The sequence below is a fragment of the Cervus elaphus genome, chromosome 12, assembly GCF_910594005.1.
Source record: "Cervus elaphus chromosome 12, mCerEla1.1, whole genome shotgun sequence".
Classification (NCBI taxonomy): Eukaryota; Metazoa; Chordata; class Mammalia; order Artiodactyla; family Cervidae; genus Cervus; species Cervus elaphus.
In genome coordinates, this window is record NC_057826.1 from 76468140 (window position 1) to 76490301 (window position 22162).

Here is a 22162-nt window from a genome sequence, read left to right on the forward strand (position 1 = left end):
CTGGCATCACTTGTACTGAATATTGGACTAAGGGTCTTAGCCAGTGCAATAAGGCAGGAGAAAGAAACAAAAATCATACAGTTTGGAAAAGAAGAAGTGAATCTACCTTTCGTCACAGACAGCATAATTATCTGAGTGTCAAATCCAAGGGAATTTGCAAAAAAGTTACTAGAAAAAAACGAAAGTTAAACAAAGTCAAATATATACCTAACATAGGCTCCAGTCATTCCACTCCCGGATATTGACCCCAGAGAAATGAAAGTATGACTATAAAAAATCTTATTCGCACATGTTCAAAGCAGCTTTATTTGTAACAGCCACAAACTAGGACTAACCTAAATGTCCATCAGTAGGTGAATAGATAAACGTATCTATAGATAAGTCATATCCATATAGTGGAATACTACTCAGCAATACAAAGGAATGAAACATGATTATAATAGCCATGGAAGAATCTTAAAATAATTATGCTGAATGAAAGAAGCTATCAAAGGCACATATCATACCATTTATTTGAAATTACTGAATATGCAAGCTATTTTATGAGAGAAATGTTTCTTGAAAATGGGAGTAGGAAGTGAAGAGAGGGCTGAGAGGACTAAGAAGAGACAAGAGGAAACTTTTGGGGTGATGCATTGTTCATTATCTTGATTGTGGTGATGGTTTCACAAGTATATACAAGTGTCAATCTTATTAAGTTAAGGAGGTACAATTTATTTTAAAGAGAACTATGCATTAATAAAGCCATTAAAATCCAAATACAGCAAATACTTTTCTTCAGTGTTGTACAAGTCTTCTTTTATGACCCCAAAAAGCAAAAATACTTCTTCTGTATGTACTCATTGGCCTTAAACTGTGTTTTTTTAAAGTAGAGAGAACAACTATCTGCCTCCATATGCTATACATTTATTTTCAGTCCTACATCATTGCAGCCTATTTTGCATTCTTTCTATATACCAGAATTGCCAGCAGATTCTTTACCATCTGAGCCACCAGGGAAACCCACCTACCAGAACAGAAGTTTGTAACTCATTTTCCAGAATTTCTTTCTAGAGTATTTTTGAGGCAGTTTCTCACTATGTGATTTGGAAGGTGGAGAAGAAAGGAAGGAGTATGTGAATTCAAGCAGTATCTGAGCCTGGTTTTTTTAACTTCAAGTCTGGATTTGGGAAATGATCCATGTGCTGACTCTGACTCATGAAATTCCTTGATGTGAATCTGAGAAGAGTGAATTCCCAGAAACAGAATGGGCTAAGCTTCCATCTGTGTCTTTAGGGATCTATGCTTACAGGCCTTTACAGAAGATGAATGCCTCTTAGAACTTCATCTTGATACTCCTCAGAGGTTTTGTTTTATAAAATGAATGGTCATAAAAAGAGAGCTAAAGAAGTGTTTGTTTTTGCTGCTGGTACTCAAAAAGAGAAGTTTTGAGTATGCATGTAGTCCTGGGAACATCCTGTTGCTCCCTGATCTTTGACAACTACCTTGATCTAGGACATCTGTCCCAAATGAAAACTTGTAAACCAACATCAGACTGGCTGCGACCCAACTTCTTGGGGAGGTTTCAAAACTTACAGATTCATGGGTCTCAACTCTGGATAATGTGATTCATGAAGTTATTGGTGGGCCCAGAATGTGTAATTTTAAGTCATTCACTCATTAATTCTATTTTCAGCTGTCATGTGAATATTGGCTGAGAGGTCTTTAACAATTTGAAAAACTGGGAAAGAAGAGCATCCTAACTCATGCTCTGGGCTTTTGACACAAATCCACACCTTCAGGGTTTCAAACACTGGGGGAAAATTATTTGGTTAAAGTTTGGCAACAAAATGTGGCAGATAGAATAGAAAGTATCTTTGAGGCTAGATTTCAACTAAGAATATATAATAGGATTAGTACTTGTCTGATTTACATAGGCCAACCCTCTTATCTTAGAGTCAAGGAAGAAGTAGGAGAATAAGATATTGATCTTAGATAATTCTACAAGGATTTGATAATTTCAATTATGATATTTCTTTTGTTTTCACATTTTAATGATTCTGAAATTCAGAATTATTTGACTATTGATAAGACAATGTGACTTTTTCCCTTGAAAAAAATTTATTAGAAAGATAACATTTCTTACAAATGATATTATTTTAGGACTGAGAAAATATTTTATTTCAAGTAGTAGTGATTCCACAATCAAAGACCCTTTATTCATTACTTTTTTTGTGGTAGAGCAAATATTTAGTGAGCATGTAATAAACATCAGTCAGGGTTTCCCTGGTGACTCAGTGGTAAAGAATCTGCCTGCCAATGCAGGAGACTCAGGTTCGATCCCTGGGTTGGGAAGATCCCCTGGAGAAGAAAATGGCAACTCCAGTATTCTTGACTGGGAAATCCCATGGAAAAAGGAGCCTAGCAGGCTACAGTCCTTAGGGTTGCAAAAGAATCAGACATGACTGATTCAGTGACTAAACAACAAATAATTGTCAGTCACTCTTCTATAAATTGGGGTACAATGCTGAAAAACAGAGATTCACTCAGTAATGACCTAGCTTCTTATTACTTCCTCTGTGAAAGTGAAGTCACTCAGTCATGTCCCACTCTTTGCGACCCCGTGGACTGTAGCCCACCAGGCTCCTCAGTCCATGGGATTCTCCAGGCAAGAATACTGGAGTGAGTTGCCAATTTCTTTCTCCAGGGGATCTTCCCAACCCAGGGATCGAACCCAGATCTCCCGCATTGCAGGCAGACGCTTTAACCTCTGAGTCACCAGGGAAGGCCTGTAATCAGCCACAAACTCTTCTGACAGTCAGTGGATTATAGGTTGGCCCACAATGGATACATGAGAATATAAAATACTATATTAAAGTGCTTAAGAAAATTGATATCTTCTTAGCTACAAAAATACCTGGGATGCTTTGTTGAAGAACTTCCATGTCAGGTAGTATCCTAAGAACAAAACAGACTTGAGAAATGTTGACAGCTGTTGATCAGATTTCCAAGCTCCACCTAAAGACTGACATGTGCTTCGTGGATAAAGTCAAGGGTAACATTTTTCTAATTTAGGGAGGAGACCAGGATACTTGGGCTTCCCTGGTGGCTCAGTCAGTAAAGAGTCTGCCTGCAGTGTGGGAAACCCAAGTTCGATCCCTGGGTCGGGAAGATCCCCTGGAGAAGGAAATGGCAACCCACTCCAGTATTCTTGCCTGGAGAATCCCATGGACAGAGGAGCCTGGCAGGCTACAGTTCACGGGGTCTCAAAGAGTTGGACACGACTTCACTTTCACTTTATTTCATACATGCATCGCATTTCTATCCCTGTCCACCAGAGGGTGCAGTTTCCTAACACAGACACGTTTCCTGTGTGTCTAAACTTCACTGAAACTAAACCTCACTGTGACTTCACCATTTCTTCATGTTAAGAGTCAAGAACGTTCTTCAGGAGACACTCTAGAGATGATCTCTTCTCCAGGATTAGTGACTGTGATACTCGTCCTGCTGGGTAAGCAAAACGCCTGTAAAAATTTGGATCCTTTCTTCTGTTATATCAACAAAACCTTTAAGCATAATTTTATCCCAGAGTTTTATGCCCAAGATCACAGAGAACTCTCTTATTTTCCCCTAGGACAAACCCGTGGAGACTCAGTGAGCCAGATGGACGGCCAAGTGACCCTTTTGCAAGGGGCTACCTTGACTGTGAACTGTACTTATTCAGCCACCGGGTACCCCTTTCTTCTCTGGTATGTCCAGTATCCTGGAGAAGGTCCAGAACTCTTCCTGAAAGCCATGAAGGCTAATGACAAGGAAACCAACAAAGGTTTTGAAGCCACATACAATGCAAAAACCACCTCCTTCCACTTGGAGAAAGCCTCAGTCCAGGAGTCAGACTCGGCTGTGTACTACTGTGCTCTGGGTGACACAGTGACGGAAACTGCAGGGGGAGCTGAGCGCAAACTCTGAGCAGCGACGGGACCTGGATGCACTGTGGTTCCAGCAGGGCCTGTGGTTGTCTGTCTCTTAGTCTCTGGTTGATACTAAAAACGTACAAATGGCTAAAGCATAAGAATAAGAAGAGAATATTCCCCATACCCAACTCTTTACTAGTAAAACTGAAAACTCTCTGACACCAATAGTTCCTTTTCCAGGGTCAAAGTAATTTCAAGGTAAAACCACATAATCAATGAAGTGGTGTTTTGCATATTCTTGAAAAATCCTGCTTCCACAAGTTGTTCCAAGTCACCCAGGTGGGTATTACTATGCCTCACTATACTTTCAAAGAACCAAAGTGTGCCAGATGAGGTGTTGTCTGCACAATGTCTTCCTTTTTTTTTTTTTAAATATATTTTTTTCCATTTATTTTTATTAGTAGGAGGCTAATTACTTTACAATATTGTAGTGGTTTTTGCCATACATTGACATGAATCAGCCATATATTTACATGTGTTCCCCATACTGATCCCCCCTCCCACCTCCCTCCCCATCCCATCCTTCTGGGTCTTCCCAGTGCACCAGCCCTGAGCACTTGTCTCATGCATCCAACCTGGGCTGGTGATCTGTTTCACCATTGATAGTATACTTGTTTCAATACTATTCTCTCTGAACATCCCACCCTTGCCTTCTCCCACAGAATCTAAAAGTCTGTTCTGTACATCTGTGTCTGTTTTTCTGTTTTGCATTTGGGTTATCGTTACCATCTTTTTAAATTCCATATATATGCATTAGCATACTGTATTGGTCTTTATCTTTCTGGCTTACTTCACTCTGTATAATGGGCTCCAGTTTCATCCATCTCATTAGAACTGATTCAAATGAATTCTTTTTAATGGTTGAGTAATATTCCATTGGGTATATGTACCATAGCTTCCTTATCCATTCGTTACTGATGGGCATCTAGGTTGCTTCCATGTCCTGGCTATTATAAACAGTGCTGAGATGAACATTGGGGTACACATGTCTCTTTCAGATCTGGTTTCCTCGGTGTGTATGCCCAGGAGTAGGATTGCTGGGTCATACGGCAGTTCTATTTCCAGTTTTTAAAAGAATCTCCACACTGTTCTCCATAGTGGCTGTACCAGTTTGCATTCCCACCAACAGTGTAAGAGGGTTCCCTTTTCTCCACACCCTCTGCAGCACTTATTGCTTGTAGACTTTTGGATAGCAGCCATTCTGACTGGCGTGTAATGGTACCTCACTGAGGTTTTGATTTGCATTTCTCTGATAATGAGTGATGTTGAGCATCTTTTTATCTCTAACACCATACACAAAAATAAACTCAAAATGGATTAAAGATCTAAATGTAAGACCAGAAACTATAAAACTCCTAGAGGATAACAAAGGCAAAACACTCTCCAACATGAATCACAGCAAGATCTTCTATGACCCACCTCCCAGAATATTGGAAAGAAAAGCAAAATTAAACAAATGGGACCTAATTAAACTTAAAAGCTTTTGCACAACAAAGGAAACTATAAGCAAGGTGAAAAGACAGCCCTCAGAATGAGAGAAAATAATAGCAAATGAAGAAACAGACAAAGGATTAATCTCAAAAATATACAAGCAATTCCTGCAGCTCAATTACAGAAAAATAAATGGCCCAATCAAAAAATGGGCCAAAGATCTAAACAGACATTTCTCTAAAGAAGACATACAGATGGCTAACATGCACAATGTCTTCCTGAGAGTGCATGGCATGAGAGGTGATAGGAGAGCCACAGCCTCCAAAAATTATCATTCTTAACAGAGAAATAAGGGATGAAAGGAGAAGGAACAAAATCTCATACATAATGAAACAGTGGAAAGAGAGGAAAGGATTTTATTCACATTTATCTCTTTATTCCCCTGGAACTCTAAGAAATTAGAAAGGGTGTACGCCTGAAAATACAAAGAGAACAGAAAAAGAGTTAGCAGCGCAGAGTGCTGTCAGCAGATTTCAGAGGATGAGAAGTGTAAGGAAGAAGGAAGACTCGTCTTGTAGAATAGTTGGAGAAGGAACCTAGACCTCACATGAGATGCATCAGAATGTGTCCTGAGCACCTGTGCAAAGGTTAAGAAAACACGGCACCAATCATCTTTGAGTAATTGAGAAAGACAGTGTTGCTCCGATAAGTGCATATGTGTGAGTGTTGAAGGTTTTGGGGAGCACTAAAACAGGAGGCCTGAGTGAGGTCGTTTGTAAGGAAAGAATAGCCATGCTCTTCACAATTCTTTATGACAAGCAATGATGACTTTCTAAACAGCATACAGAGAAGGCAATGGCAACCCACTCCAGTACTCTTGCCTGGAGACTCCTATGGACGGAGGAGCCTGGTAGGCTGCAATCCATGGGGTCGCAAAGAGTCAGACACGACTGAGTGACTTCACTTTCATGCACTGGAGAAGGAAATGGCAACCCACTCCAGTGTTCTTGCCTGGAGAATCTCAGGGATGGGGGAGCCTGGTAGGCCACCGTCTATGGGGTCTCACAGAGTTGGACACGACTGAAGTGACTTAGCAGCAGCAGCAAACTCAGCATAAAAGTGGAAGTTAGTCTTTAATGAACTGAGAACAACACAAAAAATTCCCCCAAACTTTGTATGTGCTGTGCTGGGCTTAGTCACTTCAGCTGTGTCTGACTCTTTGCAACCCCATGGACTCCTCTGTCCATGGCTCCTCTGTCCATGGGATTCTTCAGGCACGAATACTGGAGTGGGTTGCCATTTCCTTGTCCAGGGGACCTTCCCAACCCAGGAATCGAACCCAGGTCAGGTAGATTCTTTACTGTATGAGCCACAGGGAAGACCAATAATACTGGAGTGGGTAGCCTGTCCCTTTTGGGGGGGAACTTTCCAACCAAGGAATTAAACGGGGGTCTCCTGCATTGCAGGCAGATTCTTTACCAGCTGAGCTACCCAAGTTTGTATGCTATTAAACTTTCTGACTTTTACTCATTGGTTAGCCTTTCTTTTCTTAAAAATGTTCTGTAATCTTTTTTCCCCTTCTTCCCTGTAACCCCTTGCAAACAATGATGTTTTTACTGTCACCATAGTTTTGCTTCGTCCAGAATATTATATAGTTGGAATCATATGGTGTGTAGCATTTTCAGATTGGTTTCTTTCACTTGTGTATGTGTGTGTTCAATCGCTTCAGTCCTGTCTGGCTCTTTGCGACCCTATGGACTGTAGCCATAACAATGGCTATGTGACACTTTTAAAGGTTACTTTCCATTTGCAGTTATTACAAAATATTGTCTATATTCTCCCTGTTATAACAATACATCCTTAAGCCTATCTTATTATACCCAGTTGTTTGTATCTCCCACAGCCACACCCTTCTATTGGCCCTGCCCCCACTAATAACCACCAGTTTGTTCTCTTTATCTATGAGGCTGCTTTTATTGTTATATTCACTAGTTTACTGTGTTTGTTAGATTCTATACACAGATGATATCATACAGTATTTGTCTTTCTCTGACATATTTCACTTAGCATAATGTCCTCCAAGTCCATCCCTGTTGCTGCAAATGGCAAAATTTTGTTCTTTTTAATAAGTTACCATATTTACAGCACAACTTCTGTAAATAAGGGTTTATTTTGAACTAAAGTAAAGAAATGAAAAAAAAAGCACAAAATGAAATTTATCAAATTTTTAAGGGATAAATTCCCATGAAATGACATTTTAAGAGTAACAGTTTATTTTTAGTCTCCATTCAATCTAGGCAGTGACTTTTTTTCTGACTACTTTCTTCATCAGGAAGCATGCAGTGAATGGGACCGGGGTTTTGTGATGCTGCAGTTGTTGGTCTGAATGGGTCTTTGTTGATGGTTTCAGCCCACTAGGGGGCACTGTAGGCTTTACAAGACGTGAAGACCTTTTCTGATGATTCCAAAGATGGAACAGTTAAGAGAGGAGCCCAGAGAGCATGGGGAACAGTCAAATTATAGACAGCAAAGGTGGGGAGAGGGGAACAGTGTTTGTGTAAAGTTCATCTCAGATGTCAGCTTTGTCATTGTATACAAGCTTTGGAAAGCTGTAGCCCTTACCTCTGTAAATCAATGGTGAGTATGATTCTCTGCACAGAGGTAGGGAAATAGGGATACTATTGAGCTCTGAGAGAATGGAAGCTCAGCAGAAAACATCTGCATGATCTGTATTCATTTTTCAAATTTTTATGACTGAATTCCCCAAACCCACTGACCCAGAAATTATTCCAATACCCTAGACCTCCTACCTTTTCACATATTTCCTCGAGAGTAGAAAGAACAAGAATAAAAAGAGGAAAAAATAAGGAACAAAAATTGAAGGAAAGGAGAAAGACAATATTGAATTTGAGCAAAAAAGTGTGACCAGATCAGAATCAGCTGTGGGTCAACAGGGAGTCCAAGATTTGGACAGTAGGAAGGGGAGGTGGAAATTAAGGCAGAGAGAACATTATACGCATGTCCTGTTTTTCAAGAACCAAATTCTTATTGGAATCTGTGCAGAGGCTGACTATATATCTTGGTTTCTAAATGATTTCAAGAAATTGTATTTACTTCTGCAATAAACAGTGCATGTATCAGATAGTTTTCCTTGATGAGAATTTTCACATAACTGAATTATCAAAATCTCTGCCAAACTATGCAGTTTGAAAAATGGGTTATCCGTCCCTATAATTCCTCAAGGTTCTATGTAATCCATCACGACACAATTCTTCTAAAAATATCATCTACCTTTCCTCACACACTATCCCACAATCTTCTCTTACATATAGTCCTTTAAGAAAAGAAAAATTTATCACTACACATATCGGAAATATTGCTTTTACCTCCCTGCACTGTCCCCCCAAACCTCAATTTTGGAGAAATTGCTGACCTTATTGCAGTCTCACCAGGCCACTGTGGGTGGAGTTTCCTGTTAAGTGAGCTGACACACCTCAGATGTGATTGGTACTCAGTGATTCTGGTGGAACATACTGACAGTAAGAACAACATTTCTCTGGCTCCAGGACTCTATATCCTTCAGAGTAGGGGCGAAGGCACCTCAGTTACCTGGGCAAGGGATCATGAAGAGACAGTGGGGAGCCCTGCTGGGGCTTCTGTGGGTCCAGATTTGCTGTGAGTCGGGGTCACCCCAGAGAGGGGGCTGGGGAGTGTCCACAGCCGTCAGTGGGCGGGAGGGGGGAGAGATGACCCGGGGCTCCTAGCTGGTCCTTCATCCTCAGGTGCTTCCTGAGAGAGTTTCCTGGTCTGGAAACCCCATCCACGACCCCTCAGTGACATCATATGTGTTTGCTTTTCTCTTTCCGAGCAGGGGTGGGAGGAGTGAAGGTGGAGCAGAGCCCTTCAGTCTTGAAGCTCCAGGAAGGAGCCAACTCTACTCTGAGGTGCAATTTTTCTGACACAGTGAGCCGTGTGCAGTGGTTCCAGCAGAATCCCGGAGGCAGCCTCACCACGCTGTTTTCCATAACTTCAGGGACGAAGCAGAAAGGAAGGCTGAGTTCCACAGTGAATTTTAAGGAACGGTATAGTACCCTACACATCGCAGCCTCCCAGCTGGAAGACGCAGCCGCCTACCTCTGTGCGGTGGAGGCACAGTGCTCCCCGGTGATCTGCAGCCTGTGCCCAAACTGCAGCTGCCTCAGCCCCGCCCCTCCGCAGGGCTACACCGTGCAAGTACCTTGTTACCTCTTTGGGATTCCAGATTCATACTTCAGCACTTTTTTCTTCCGAAGATCAGATCCTTTAGGACTGTCATTTCACTATTTGTCTTTTTTTTTTTTTTTTTGCCCTTCTTCATCCCAGAAATCTCTCGTGGATATAAAGCTCTAATATGGAACCATTGTCATAACTGATGTAGATGCCAATATTCAATGTCCTGTTAAAACAATGTAATGCTCCTGACAGATAAAATATAAGCTATATATAAATTTCTCTGATGGAAAATGCTTGAAAAAATATATGGTGATCAACAAACAGAAAGAGATGACTCAATTTTTTGGTTAACTGCACATGTGTGTTCCTTCAAAGTGAAAAGGGAATTAAATGTGTGCAATGCTTTTAAAGTTTGTATTCAGATTTTTGAGTCCTGGTAATAACAAATATAAGAAAAATAATTTTTTATGTGACGACAAGGCAGAGACTGGACCGCTGTGTCTGAAAGCCAAGGAGCACCAAACACTGAGGGCAGCTGCCACAGGCTGAGAGAAGGGCACGGGTCTACAGCGGCTCATCCACAGGTACCGACATTTGGGACTAACCAAGATGTCCTTCAGCAAGTGGATGGATAAGTAAATTGTGGTACCTCCAAACAATGGAATATTATTCAGTGTTAAAAAGAAATGGGCTGTCAAGCCTTAAAAATACAGAGGAAACTTAAATGCATGATACTAAGTGAAAGAAGTCAATCTAAAGGGCCGCCTACTATATGATTCCAACTATATGACATTCTGGGAAAGGCAAAATTATAAAGAGAGTAAAAACCAGTGATTGCAAGGATTGAGGGAAGTGGAAGGATGAATGGGCAGAGCACAAAGGATGTTTAGGAGTGAAACTACTCTCTGTGATACTATGATGATGAACACTGTACATTTCTGTAAATCCATAGAATGTACAACACCAAGAATGAATCCTAGTAAACTATAAACTTTGGGCGATTATAATGTGTTAATATGGGTTCATCAGTTGTGAGAAATAGACCAGTCTTGTGTGGAAGTTGATAAGAAGAGAGGTTATGCAAGTGTGGGAGTGGGAGGTATATTGGAAACCTCTGCATCTTCTCTTTAATGTTCCTGTGAACCTAAAATGATTGAAAGTCTCAAAAAATTAGATTCAGATACATGAAACTAATTTGTATGAAGAGTTAAAGCATTTTAGAAAAATGGTGCCACTAGAAACGTTGAAAGTGAAAGTGTTAGGTGCTCCATCCTGTCCTACTCTATGCGAGCCCATGGACTACAGCCTGTCAGGCTCCTCGTTCCACGGAATTCTCTGGGCAAGAATACTGGAGTGGGTTGCCATTTCCTACTCCAAGGGATCTTCCCGACCCAGGGATTGGACCCAGGGGTCGAACTCAGGTCTCCCGCATTGCAGGCAAGTTCTTTACCATTTGAGCCACCAGGGAAGCCACTAGAAACATTACCCAATGAGACTTTACCCTGCTTCTTGCAAAGAAGATTCCAAATTTCCATTTTGCACTGGTTCTAAAAATGACAGGTGATCCCCACCTAAACTTGCACGGAGAGACAGAAGCCAGAAAGCAATTTGGTTGCTTTAGAAAGAGTCTCTTGCTTTACCTGTTGGCAGCTCATCGACTTCCTCTGGGCCCTCCAGTCATGCAGATGTTTTTTCTTTTATTCCTACAAGATGAAATAAGACTTACAGAATTAATCACCAAAAGAACATCTCCTTACAGATTCAGTCACAAAGCCCCTTTGACCTCACTGTCTGTGATGACGCTCACATTCAGTGAGCCCCGTCCCATTTTATGCCATTTTACTCTGGATTTATATTCTCCTTGATCTTATAGGAGAAATGAAATCATGGATAGGGATTCATTCCAAGGACCCTGCCTCTGCTTCAGAAGAGGACCTAGGGTTAATTAGTGGCAACCGCAGCCCCCGAAGACTGCATGAAATGTGAAAATGGTGTTGGGGTTCCAGAGTGCAAGGGGTCTCTCCCCACTCTCTCTCATCACTCTACATTGTATATGAGCAGGCCTCAATAAAGATTTGTTCTGCTAAATAGTATAAAAGAATTTAGAGCTAGATGAGCCCTTAGACAGGGTTTAGTTCACCTCATTTTACAAAACAGAAACTAGATCCAAGACGGCAGAATGAGAAATTATATAATTAAAAAATAGGTCAAATGAGCTAGCAGCAGAAAGTAGAAGATACGCTGGATATCCTCACCTCCCCCTTAATGTTCTTTTCCTATCTCCTTCTTTCAGATCCTTGTTGCTGAGCAAAGGAAAGCTGTCTAATACAAGCTGCAGCACTTAGATCTCTGACATTTAGTAATTACATTTTAGGATACATTTCAACTGTTTCTACTGTCAATTCTCTGAGAAAGCAAGGGCCCACTGAAAACCAGCTTAGCGGAGACAGTCTGAGATAACAGGCAGTTGAAATGTCAAATGATCTTCTCTCTGTTACTCTGATCTTTGGCTTACAAGTTTCTTTTACAGAGAGTTTTCCTCCATAACAGGCAAATGAAAATGGTATATTGGTTGAACTTGATAGTTTCATATATATATATATGTTTGTTTGTTTGTTTAGGAGAGTGAATCATGTTGCTTTTATAATTTAAAACCTATATATCAGGCCCATCATTGAATAAAGAGCAACAGCATCTACCTCTTTTCAGCTTATAAACAGTCAAATTCTCTATCTCTGCATTCTTCCTGTGCATTAGATTACTTCAATCTGAGACATAATTTGTTTGACCTTTGCTGCTTTTATGCATGTCCCTCATAGGCACAGCCATGAAAAGGACATTTAACCAGAGTTCAGTAGTTAGAGATGTGGCCACCAGATGGTGGTGAACCTCTGCTGATCAGAACGTGTGGAGGGTTCCTTTGAGTGGATTCTGAATGAATAGGCTTAGGGCAGAAGCAGAGCCTTTTTCTTATTGGCTGGCTAGACAATGAAAGAAACCACTAGAGAAAAGAAGGGGACACTTGGTAACAGAAGCAGGTCTCCTGGCTGGAGACTGCTGGTCCACAATTGATCCTAAATGGGAAAAACAATGAAGACACCCATTGGAGCTTTAATCACGTTCTTATGGCTACAGCTGGACTGTGAGTTGAGGGTTTAAGGGAAACAGTAAAATCAATAAATTAATTAAAAAAAAAAAAAAAGGGAAACAGAGTGTATTAGTAAATATTCGTTAGACACCGAAACTGACTTTATTCAGGTTTCTTCTAGCTATTGTAGAAAAGGGAAAGTAAATTGTGGAACTTAATAATCTGACAACTCTTCTCCTTCCTCTGACTTCTCCTTTCTCCATAGGTGTCAGTCTTGGAAATGAGGTGGAGCAGAGTCCTTCTACCCTGAGTGTCCAGGAGGGAAGCACCCCTGTTATCACCTGCACTTATATAGACACTGCTTCAGAGTATTTCCCTTGGTATAAGCAAGAACCTGGAAAAGGTCCCCAGCTCCTTGTAGCTATTCGTTCAAATATGGGTGAAAAAAAAGACGAGAGACTGACTGTTTTATTGAATAAGACTGCCAAACGTCTCTCCCTGCACATCGCAACCATCCAGCCTGGAGACTCAGCTGCCTACTTCTGTGCAGCAAGGACACAGCGCTGCCCAGGCAGCCGCTACCTGTACTCATAATTGTGATGGGCAGCCCCCTTCTCTGGTGCAACCTTCAAAGTAGCATTTGTCATACTGTTTGTCTGCAAGTGGAAACTGATGTGTTAGACAAGCATAGAATAAGAAGGTTAGGTTCAAGATGACCCAGAAAGTATGACACATTATATGGATAATTGCTGCTTACTGATTTCTTGAAGGGAGTTAGCATTGTTTTGTTTCGAAATTGTAGTATTGCCTTTACATTTGCCACTCAGACTCATTTTCTATAAATAACCTCTTGGTATCAATTGATAATCCTTATTATGAATTTTTTTTAATACTGTGTTTTGAAAAGATTTATTATTTTTCTGATTATATATTGCATGCTAATTATAGGGAAATGTGTGATATCCAATAAATATGATATTGATAATTCTGCAATCACATAATATTGTGAATATTCAGCTAACCTTTTCAATAAATTATTGTCACAATAGGCTTATAACGTTTTTCACTTACTATTATATGTTGAATTGAGCAGTCCCCATTCACATAGTTGATTATCAGTAGGTGTTTGTTAAAGAAATAAGAAAAGGTGAATCCTGCAATGTAGGAGACCCTGGTTCAATCCCTGGGTTGGGAAGATCTGCTGGAGAAGGGATAGGCTACCCACTCCAGTATTCTTGGGCTTTGCTTGGGGCTCAACTGGTGATCTGCCTGCTATGTGGGAGAGTTGGGATCCATCCCTGGGTTGAGAAGATCCCCTGGAGAAGGGAAAGGCCTACCCATCCAGTATTGTGGCCTGGAGAATTCCATGGGCTGTATAGTCCATGGGGTCACAAAGAGTCAGACAGGACGAGCGACTTTCACTTTCACTTTAACGAGCGACTTTCACTTTCACTTTAACAGGCATACATGATATGTGAACTGTGTTAAAAACCTAAAACTTCCACTGAATATATACTTTTTGCAATTTAATGTATCCAATATAGATTCACAAGTTCAGCTACTTAGTTAATTTTGTTTTTTGCTAATGATTGGTTTACAAAGGAGTTTAGAATAGTTATTGTGTAGACAGCCTGGTATTGTTTCTTTTCAATATTTAAGATAAGATTATTTTAAAACACATTAATTCACATTTGGTACAAGAGTGTTAAAAAAAATCTATATTGGACACGAAGGCATTTTGAATAGCAAAGGTACTATCAGGAGAACTTTTCACTGAGAATGGTAACAAAGTTGAATAACCTGAGGGGAAATTAATATTTTATATTAGTCAACTGATTGGTAGAAAAAGGTTGGCTGTTTTAGGTTGGACAACAATTTGTGCTATGTGTGGTACCATCAGATTTAATGAAGATTCCAGGGCAGGATCTGAAAAAACTTCAACCAATTTAGCTGAAGCTGTAATTACTTGGAGATAAGAAGGTAAGTTCTGTTCAACTTTAAGGGGTAGGCCCCTATAGGTAACAGCTCTCTGCTGTTTGCCACTGTTGACTAAAAAGACGCACAATGTGAGAGCTGTGAGCTAAATTTTACTTGGGGCAAAATGAGGACTGCAGCCGGGGAGACCGAAGCTCAGATAGCTCGGAGAGACTGCTCCAAAGAGGTAGTGGGGGAACGTCAACATATAAGATTTTGGCGAAGGGGGAATTCAACGCAATCAAGTGCTTACTTTACAGAAGATTTTCTGCTAGTCCCAAGGAGCTGATGTCACCATGAAGGGGTTTAGTGCTTTTCTAGATATGAAGAGATGCAAGGATTGGGATCATGAAATCAGTTCCTGAAAATATCTAACTATGTAAAGACCTGTTTCACCAGTTGCCCTGGAGCACAGAGTGCCTCACTGTCCACCCTGCATTACCCTCAGAGGGTTTTGAAAGTCAGCAGCTGCAGCAGCACAGGATTCAATCTCTGTAGAGGTAGAAAACAAATGCCCTTCCTGTTGTTCGGTTGCTGGCAAATACTCTTGGCAAGTGCCAATTTGTATTTGACACCGTGTTGTTTAGTAATATCCTTAGGCATGGCTTTCCTTTTACATTCTTACACAAATATTATAATCAGTAGTGGTCTTATGATCAACTGTCTTATGGAGGTCTCTTGTGATATATTCCCTTAGAACTATGTGCATAGAATATAGAGGCTTTTTGAGGCTCTTTTGGGCTTCCCTGGTAGCTCAGATGGTCAAGAATCTGCCTACAATACAGGAGACCTGGGTTCAATCCTGCGGTTGCAAAGATCCACTGGAGGAGGGAATGGCTACCCACTCCAGTATTCTTGCCTGCAGAATGCCATGGTCAGAGGAGCCTGGCAGGTCTGGGGTCGCAGAGAGTCGGACCTGACTGAGAGGGTTCCAACTGAATTAATGGGAACAATATAAATTCAAAGGTTTGATAACCTGACGACCAATATGTAGCATCTATTTGCCCTCTCTGAACAGACCTGGGCTGTCAGAACAAATAGAGAGGAGAAAGGGACCACTGTGACAGGACTCCGTGTCTGCAGATCCATTCTAGCCTTCTGCAAAGGGAGAGTATCTTTCCTCCTACTATTAGGTCCCAAGTCAGGTAACTGAGCAAATGTTGTGATGAAGAATTATAGTGATTGCTATATTGATATGTAGGTTGAGAAAGCTGCAGTAATTAACACAAACAGATTTGTCTTCTTTTCTATCTTAAGTGAAAGAAAGCATATATAGGTATGAGGATAAATGACCACTACATCTTATGTTGTTTCCGTAATCCATTACATGCAGTATCTTGAAACAAGTTCCATCATAGATGCAACAGCTGAACACAGTAGTTAGTCAAATTATCACTCTTCCTTTCAATATCAAATTTGACTTGTGTTTATTTTCCATTGTAATTGGTATCAACTGAAAATGGGTTTGGATGGACTCCGGAAGTTGGTGATGGACAGGGAGGCCTGGCGTGCTGCAGTTCATGGGGTCGCAAAGAATCGGACACAACTGAGCGACTGAACTGAACCAAACTGAACTGAAGAGCTGGTTAATGCAAAAGGAAGTTTGGGGTGAGTGAGACACTCACCTGCTCCACAGAGAAGTTGACATGAGCCACATCAACTTGCTACTCCAGGAAACCCCTGTTTCCTGTTGTGGGGCAGCAGCAGCACATACCCAGCAATCCTTCCCTCACCCTGTCAGGCTCACCTTGCAAAGCCTTGACATTGAAGAAGAAGATATTTTCCACCTAGTGGAGAGCTGAAACATGCTTCTCTCCAGCCTTCTGAAGGTGGTCGTGGCTTCACTGTGTTTAGGTAAGGATGGTCCCAATGGAACTGTGCCTCCTCTGTGACCTAAGGACTGGGGGAACAGGCAGTCTTATGGGAACCCTGGGAAGAAGGGGTAGTAGGGTCTAAAATAGGATTTCTTTATTCCACACCACTTATTCCTAAAGTTCTGATTCTTTTTTTTTTTTTCTTTAGGATCCATTATTGCCCAGAAGGTAACTCAAGACCAACCACAAGTATTAGTGCAGGAGAAGGAAGCTGTGACCCTGGACTGCAAGTATGACACCAGGGAATCACAGTATAATTTATTCTGGTACAAGCAGCCCAGCAGTGGGGCAGTGATTTTTCTCCTTCATCTGGAGTCTCACAGCAAGCAAAATGCCACAGAAGGTCGCTACTCATTGAATTTCCAGAAAGCAAGAAAATCTATCACACTTGTCATCTCAGCTTCACAGCTGGAGGACTCTGCAGTGTATTTCTGTGCCCTGAGTGAGCCCACAGTGAGACGTGTGGAGGAGGGACCTGCACCAAAACCCAGGGCCCTGCTCCACCTGCCGTAGGGACCAGGGCAGGGAGTTGCCAGCACAGACAGGAAGTGATTAAGGTTGCACAGGCATAGGGTTAGAGAGAAGATACTCATTCTAAGAAAATAGTTCTCTAGGTTCAGAGGCCATATTCAGAGCTATCATTCATAAAAAAAATACTTATCCCTAAAAATTTAGGTTTAAATTATTTATTTATTAAAAATATAAAATTGTGTATTGAGGACAAAAATTAGCCACATAAAATCCTTGCCATGTAGTGACATGAGCTAGAAGAATTGACTAAGGAAATTCAGGAATGTCTGAATTATATAAGTAAAAATATGTGTGAATTGTTGGATTTTTCATTTCAATGTACTCATGTTTTACCAAAAGTTTTCCCTTTTGTCTCAGGTTCAAAGGATTTGTTAACAAAATAAGCCACTTGTTATATACAAATAAATAATATAGATGTTTATTGGAGAATTATCTAGCTTACTTTCAACATATTAGCATTAAACACACTAACATTAAAAGAAAATAGAAATAGAAAGAGCAGATGATACATCACCAAATTGGGTTTTGACCAACATCAGACTTGGATGGAGGTCAACATCCAGACTTGAGAGTTTCCAGCACTGGGAAGTCCCAGGTCACAGCACATCTGGAACCCCAATTATGAAAAGAGTCCTCTCCGTGGGTAAGACTTCAAAGATTACAGTTCAGGGCTCCCATTTACAATCCCAGGGCAGTTGCAAACTGATATCATCATAGATCTGTGACCAAATTGCAGCTCTGGTTTCATGTTAATGCTGTTCGTTTAGTCATGTAAAACTTGGAATGTTGCGAAGGCTGGGGGATCCCTCTAGGAGCTCAACAATCTCAAGATTCCTTCCCCATCTTATCCATGGTGCTGGAAGCCTTGCACTCACAGCAGGCAGTTACTCACAGTCAACTCACTGTCAGGGCAGTATCCAGGAAGGTTAGAAGCAAGGTCAGAGGTCTGTTCTGCTTTGTCTCTGAAGCCTAAACAGGACTATTTATTTAATTTTCCTAGCAATTCATTAAATATTAATTGACTATATGTTATGTTTTGTCATGAAATCTCTGTGTGATTTTCCTTCTTTTGAATATCATGTTGTTTAACACCATTTAATAAATTCATTCATTTTAGTTTCGTTAGCTGAGTTAATAGTACCTTTATTTACATTCTAAGGTGCCTACTTTGTGCTAATACTCATTGCTTCTTATTAACACCTCTATCACTGAATGGCTCAATTTCCATAATGTAAGTTTTTCCTGCCTCTCTTCAGTCTTATCCACAAAAAGATCAATAATTAGTGGCCCTTAGAAGGACATTTTGCAAAGTACTGTATGAATTATGTTCTGTCTCTGGTCTTGCCTTTCACTGCACACTCCTCCAAAAGCATTTTTTCCATCATGTGGCTGATTTTGCACCCCTCTAGGCCCTTTCGTTCAGTCACTGTTACACAATCCCAAATATTCCTTCTCTGTAATTTCTTCCTTCTACCTTGAATCCATTTTTGTCAGTGTTTTAAAAGTTGAATGGTAATGGGTGGTTGCTAAGTGATCTTGTATAGTAGCTGCCTCTTTTATTTGTATTTGGAAAACAATTGTGTAGAGTAGAAATCTTAAAAGGAATAACTTACATTCCTTACAATAAGTGAGGCTGGAAAAACTGGACAGCGAAATGTAAAAGAATGAAATCAGAACACTCTCCAACATCATACACACAAAAAAACTCAAAATGGATTAAAGGCCTAAATGTAAGATTGGATACTATAAAACTCTTAGAGGATAACATAGGCAGAACACTCTGACATAAATCACACTAGAATCTTTTCTTGGTCTACCTCCTAGAGTAATGAAAATAAAAACAAAAATAAACAAATGGAACCTAACTAAACTCAAAAGCTTTTGCATAGCAAAGGAAATCATAAACAAAACAGAAAGAAAATTCACAGAATGAGAGAAAATATTTGCAACGAAATTGACAATGGATTAGTCTCCAAAATATACAAACAGCTCATGCAGATCCATATTTTAAAAAAAACCAAACAATTCAAATTAAAAATGAGGGGTCGATCCAATAGACATTTCTCCAAAAAACATTTAGAGGTGACCAAGAGGCACATGAAAAGATGCTCAATGCCACTAATTACTAGAGAAATGCAAATCAAAACTACAATGAGGTATCACTTCACACTGATCTTTGGGCTTCCCTGGTGGCTTAGTTGGTAAAAAATCTTGGGCTTCCCTGGTGGCTCAGCTGGTAAAAAAAATCTACTTGCAATGTGGGAAACCTGGGTTTGATCCCTGGGTTGGGAAGACCCCCTGGAGAAGTGAAAGGCTACCCACCCCAGTATTCTGGCCTGGAGAATTCTGTGGGGTCACATGGGGTCACAAAGAGTCGGACACGACTGAGTGACTTTCACTTTCACTCACACTGATCAGAATGGCCATCATCAAAGAATCTACAAGCAATAAATGCTGGAGAAGGTGTGGAGAAAAGAAGAAAAGGTAACCTTCCTACACTATTGGTATAGCCACTATGCAGAACAGTATGGAAGTTCCTTAAAAAACTAAAATGAGTGCTACCACATGACCCAGCAATCCCACTCCTGGGCATAAATCTGGAGAAAACCATAATTTGAAAGAATACATGCACCCTAATGTTCACTGCAGCAGTATTTACAATACCAAGGACATGGAAGCAACCTATATGTCTGTGGAAAGAATGGGTAAAGAAGATGTGGTACATGTATACTATGCAATATTACTCAGCCATAAAACACAATGAGGTAATGCCATTGCAGCAACATGGATGGACCTGGAGATTGTCACACTGACTGAAGTCAAACAAAGACAAGTATCATATATTACTTATATGTGGAATCTTAAAAATGGTACAAATGAACCTATTTCCAAAACAGAAGTAGAGTCACAGATATAGAAAACATATTTATGGTTACTGAGGAGGATGTAGGGGAGGGATAAATTAGGAGGCTGGGATTGTCATAGATCCACGACTGCACATATAATATAGACAGATAACTAATAAGAAACCTACTGTAGGGCCCAGGGAACTCTGCTCAATACTTTGTAAGGATCTACATGGGAATATAATTCTAAACACAGTGAAGGTGCTGTGTGTGTACAACTGATTCACTTTGCTGTACAGCGGAAACTGACACAGTAAATCAACTATACTCCAGTAAAAGTTAATTTTAAAAAGTCTTAAATTTGTTTAACTCAAAAAATCATGCCATCCTAACATATTTTTTTTACCATATTAATAATTTTAAGTGTATAATACAGTGATCATTCCAGTGGTCATACATGGATGTGAGAGTTGGACTGTGAAGAAAGTTGAGCGCCGAAGAATTGATGCTTTTGAACTGTGATGTTGGAGAAGACTCTTGAGAGTCCCTTGGACTGCAAGGAGGTCCAACCAGTCTATCCTAAAGATCAGTCCTGGGTGTGCATTGGAAGGACTGATGCTGAAGCTGAAACTCCAATACTTTGGCCACCTCATGTGAAGAGTTGACTCATTGAAAAAGACCCTGATGCTGGGAGGGATCGGGGGCAGGAGGAGAAGGGGACGACAGACAGTGAATGGCTGGATGGCATCACTGACTCGATGGACATGAGTTTGAGTAAACTCCGGGAATTGGTGATAGACAGGGAGGCCTGGCATGCTGCGATTCATGGGGTCGCAAAGAGTCGGACACGACTGAGGACTGAACTGAACTGAACTGAACTGAATACAGTGATATTAAATACATTTACATTATTATTAAGCAGCAACATTATCCATCTCTAGAACTCTTTTCATGTTGAAAAACTGAAAATTTGTACTCATTAAAGAGTAACTCCCCATCCCCCTGTTCCTCTAGCTCCTGACCATTACTATTCTACTCTCTCTGAGTTTGACTACTTTAGACATCCTGTAGAAGTGGAATCATGCAACACATGTCATTTTTGTGTCTTATTTCATTTATCATGATGTACTCAAGTTTTATCTATGTTTTTGCATGTTTTAGAATTTCTTTCCTTTTTAAGGTTGAATAATATTCCAAGGTAAGTATAGACCACATTTCATCTATCCATTCATTTGTTGATATTTGGGTTGCTTCACCCTTTTGACGGAAACAGAGATATAAATATCTCAGTATTTTGGGCATATACCAAAATTTCAATTTTTTGACATAATTAGAAGTGGAATTCTTGAATCATACGACACTTCCATTTTTAAATTTTTGAGAAATATTTATCCTAGTTAATTTAAACAGCTATCCTCTAGACTACTTTATCACAAGCCAGTTTCAAGGACTAGAGAAAGTGAGTGATCAGGAGCTGTGAATGAAGTTTTGGTACTCTGGTGGTTCACCTGAACCTAGAAAAAAATGTCATCTTTGTTATAGTGCATTGCTCCTCAGGTGCCTAACACTTGATCTGAAAGGAGTGGCCAAGCCAGTACCTGGTGGTCAGCTCCTGAACTGCAGCTTGGACATTCTTTCCAATGTGGTGCAGTCCTCTTTTGGTGAAAGGGTCAAATCTGCGATTATTTAGTCACTTTTTATTGTTCAATATGCAGAAATAAAGAAGAAAGTAGTTAACAGACTGTATTGTGTGCATGCGTGCTCTGTTGCTTCATGTCCAGCCCTCTGTGACCCGGTGGACTGTAGCCTGCCAGGCTCCTCTGTCCATGGGATTATCCTGGCAAGAATACTGCAGTGGGTTGCCATTTCCTCCTCCGGGGGATCTTCCCAACTCAGGGATCCAACCTGCAGCTTCTGCATTGCAGGCGGATTCTTTACCACTGAGCCACCAGGGAAGCCCCTGAAAATTATCCATAGTATAAAAAACAGGGAATCAGGTTTTACTATCAGAGAGATTTCTATCCAAAATTATTAGCTTGGCCACGAACTTTCTAGACACTCGTGAGCCTTGTTTTATTATATAAAATGGGAGAGTGATATATTCTTTGATATTTTATTGTGGCAAGTTATCAATAGTGTAGTTATAGGGGCTGACAAGTAGCAGTTGATTAATTAACGAGAATAACCTCAGTAGATGCAGAAAAAGCATTTGAGAAAATTCAGCATTCACTAGTGTTTAAAAACTTCCAGCAA

General features: G+C 40.5%; 4 gene segments (V, D, J or C); all 4 read left to right on the forward strand.

Annotated features, from left to right (window-relative positions):
* The first annotated feature begins 3408 nt into the window (after positions 1-3408).
* Positions 3409-3948, forward strand: LOC122705770. The segment is given in 2 exon segments: positions 3409-3490; positions 3614-3948. Coding segments are annotated over 2 exon segments (381 nt in total).
* Positions 3949-8983: 5035 nt separating this feature from the next.
* Positions 8984-11941, forward strand: LOC122705771. The segment is given in 3 exon segments: positions 8984-9059; positions 9256-9694; positions 11890-11941. Coding segments are annotated over 3 exon segments (543 nt in total).
* A 745-nt stretch (positions 11942-12686) lies between these two features.
* LOC122705772 lies at positions 12687-13278 on the forward strand. The segment is given in 2 exon segments: positions 12687-12738; positions 12950-13278. Coding segments are annotated over 2 exon segments (381 nt in total).
* Positions 13279-16394: 3116 nt separating this feature from the next.
* On the forward strand, positions 16395-17045 carry LOC122705773. The segment is given in 2 exon segments: positions 16395-16512; positions 16681-17045. Coding segments are annotated over 2 exon segments (414 nt in total).
* The last annotated feature ends 5117 nt before the right edge of the window (positions 17046-22162 follow it).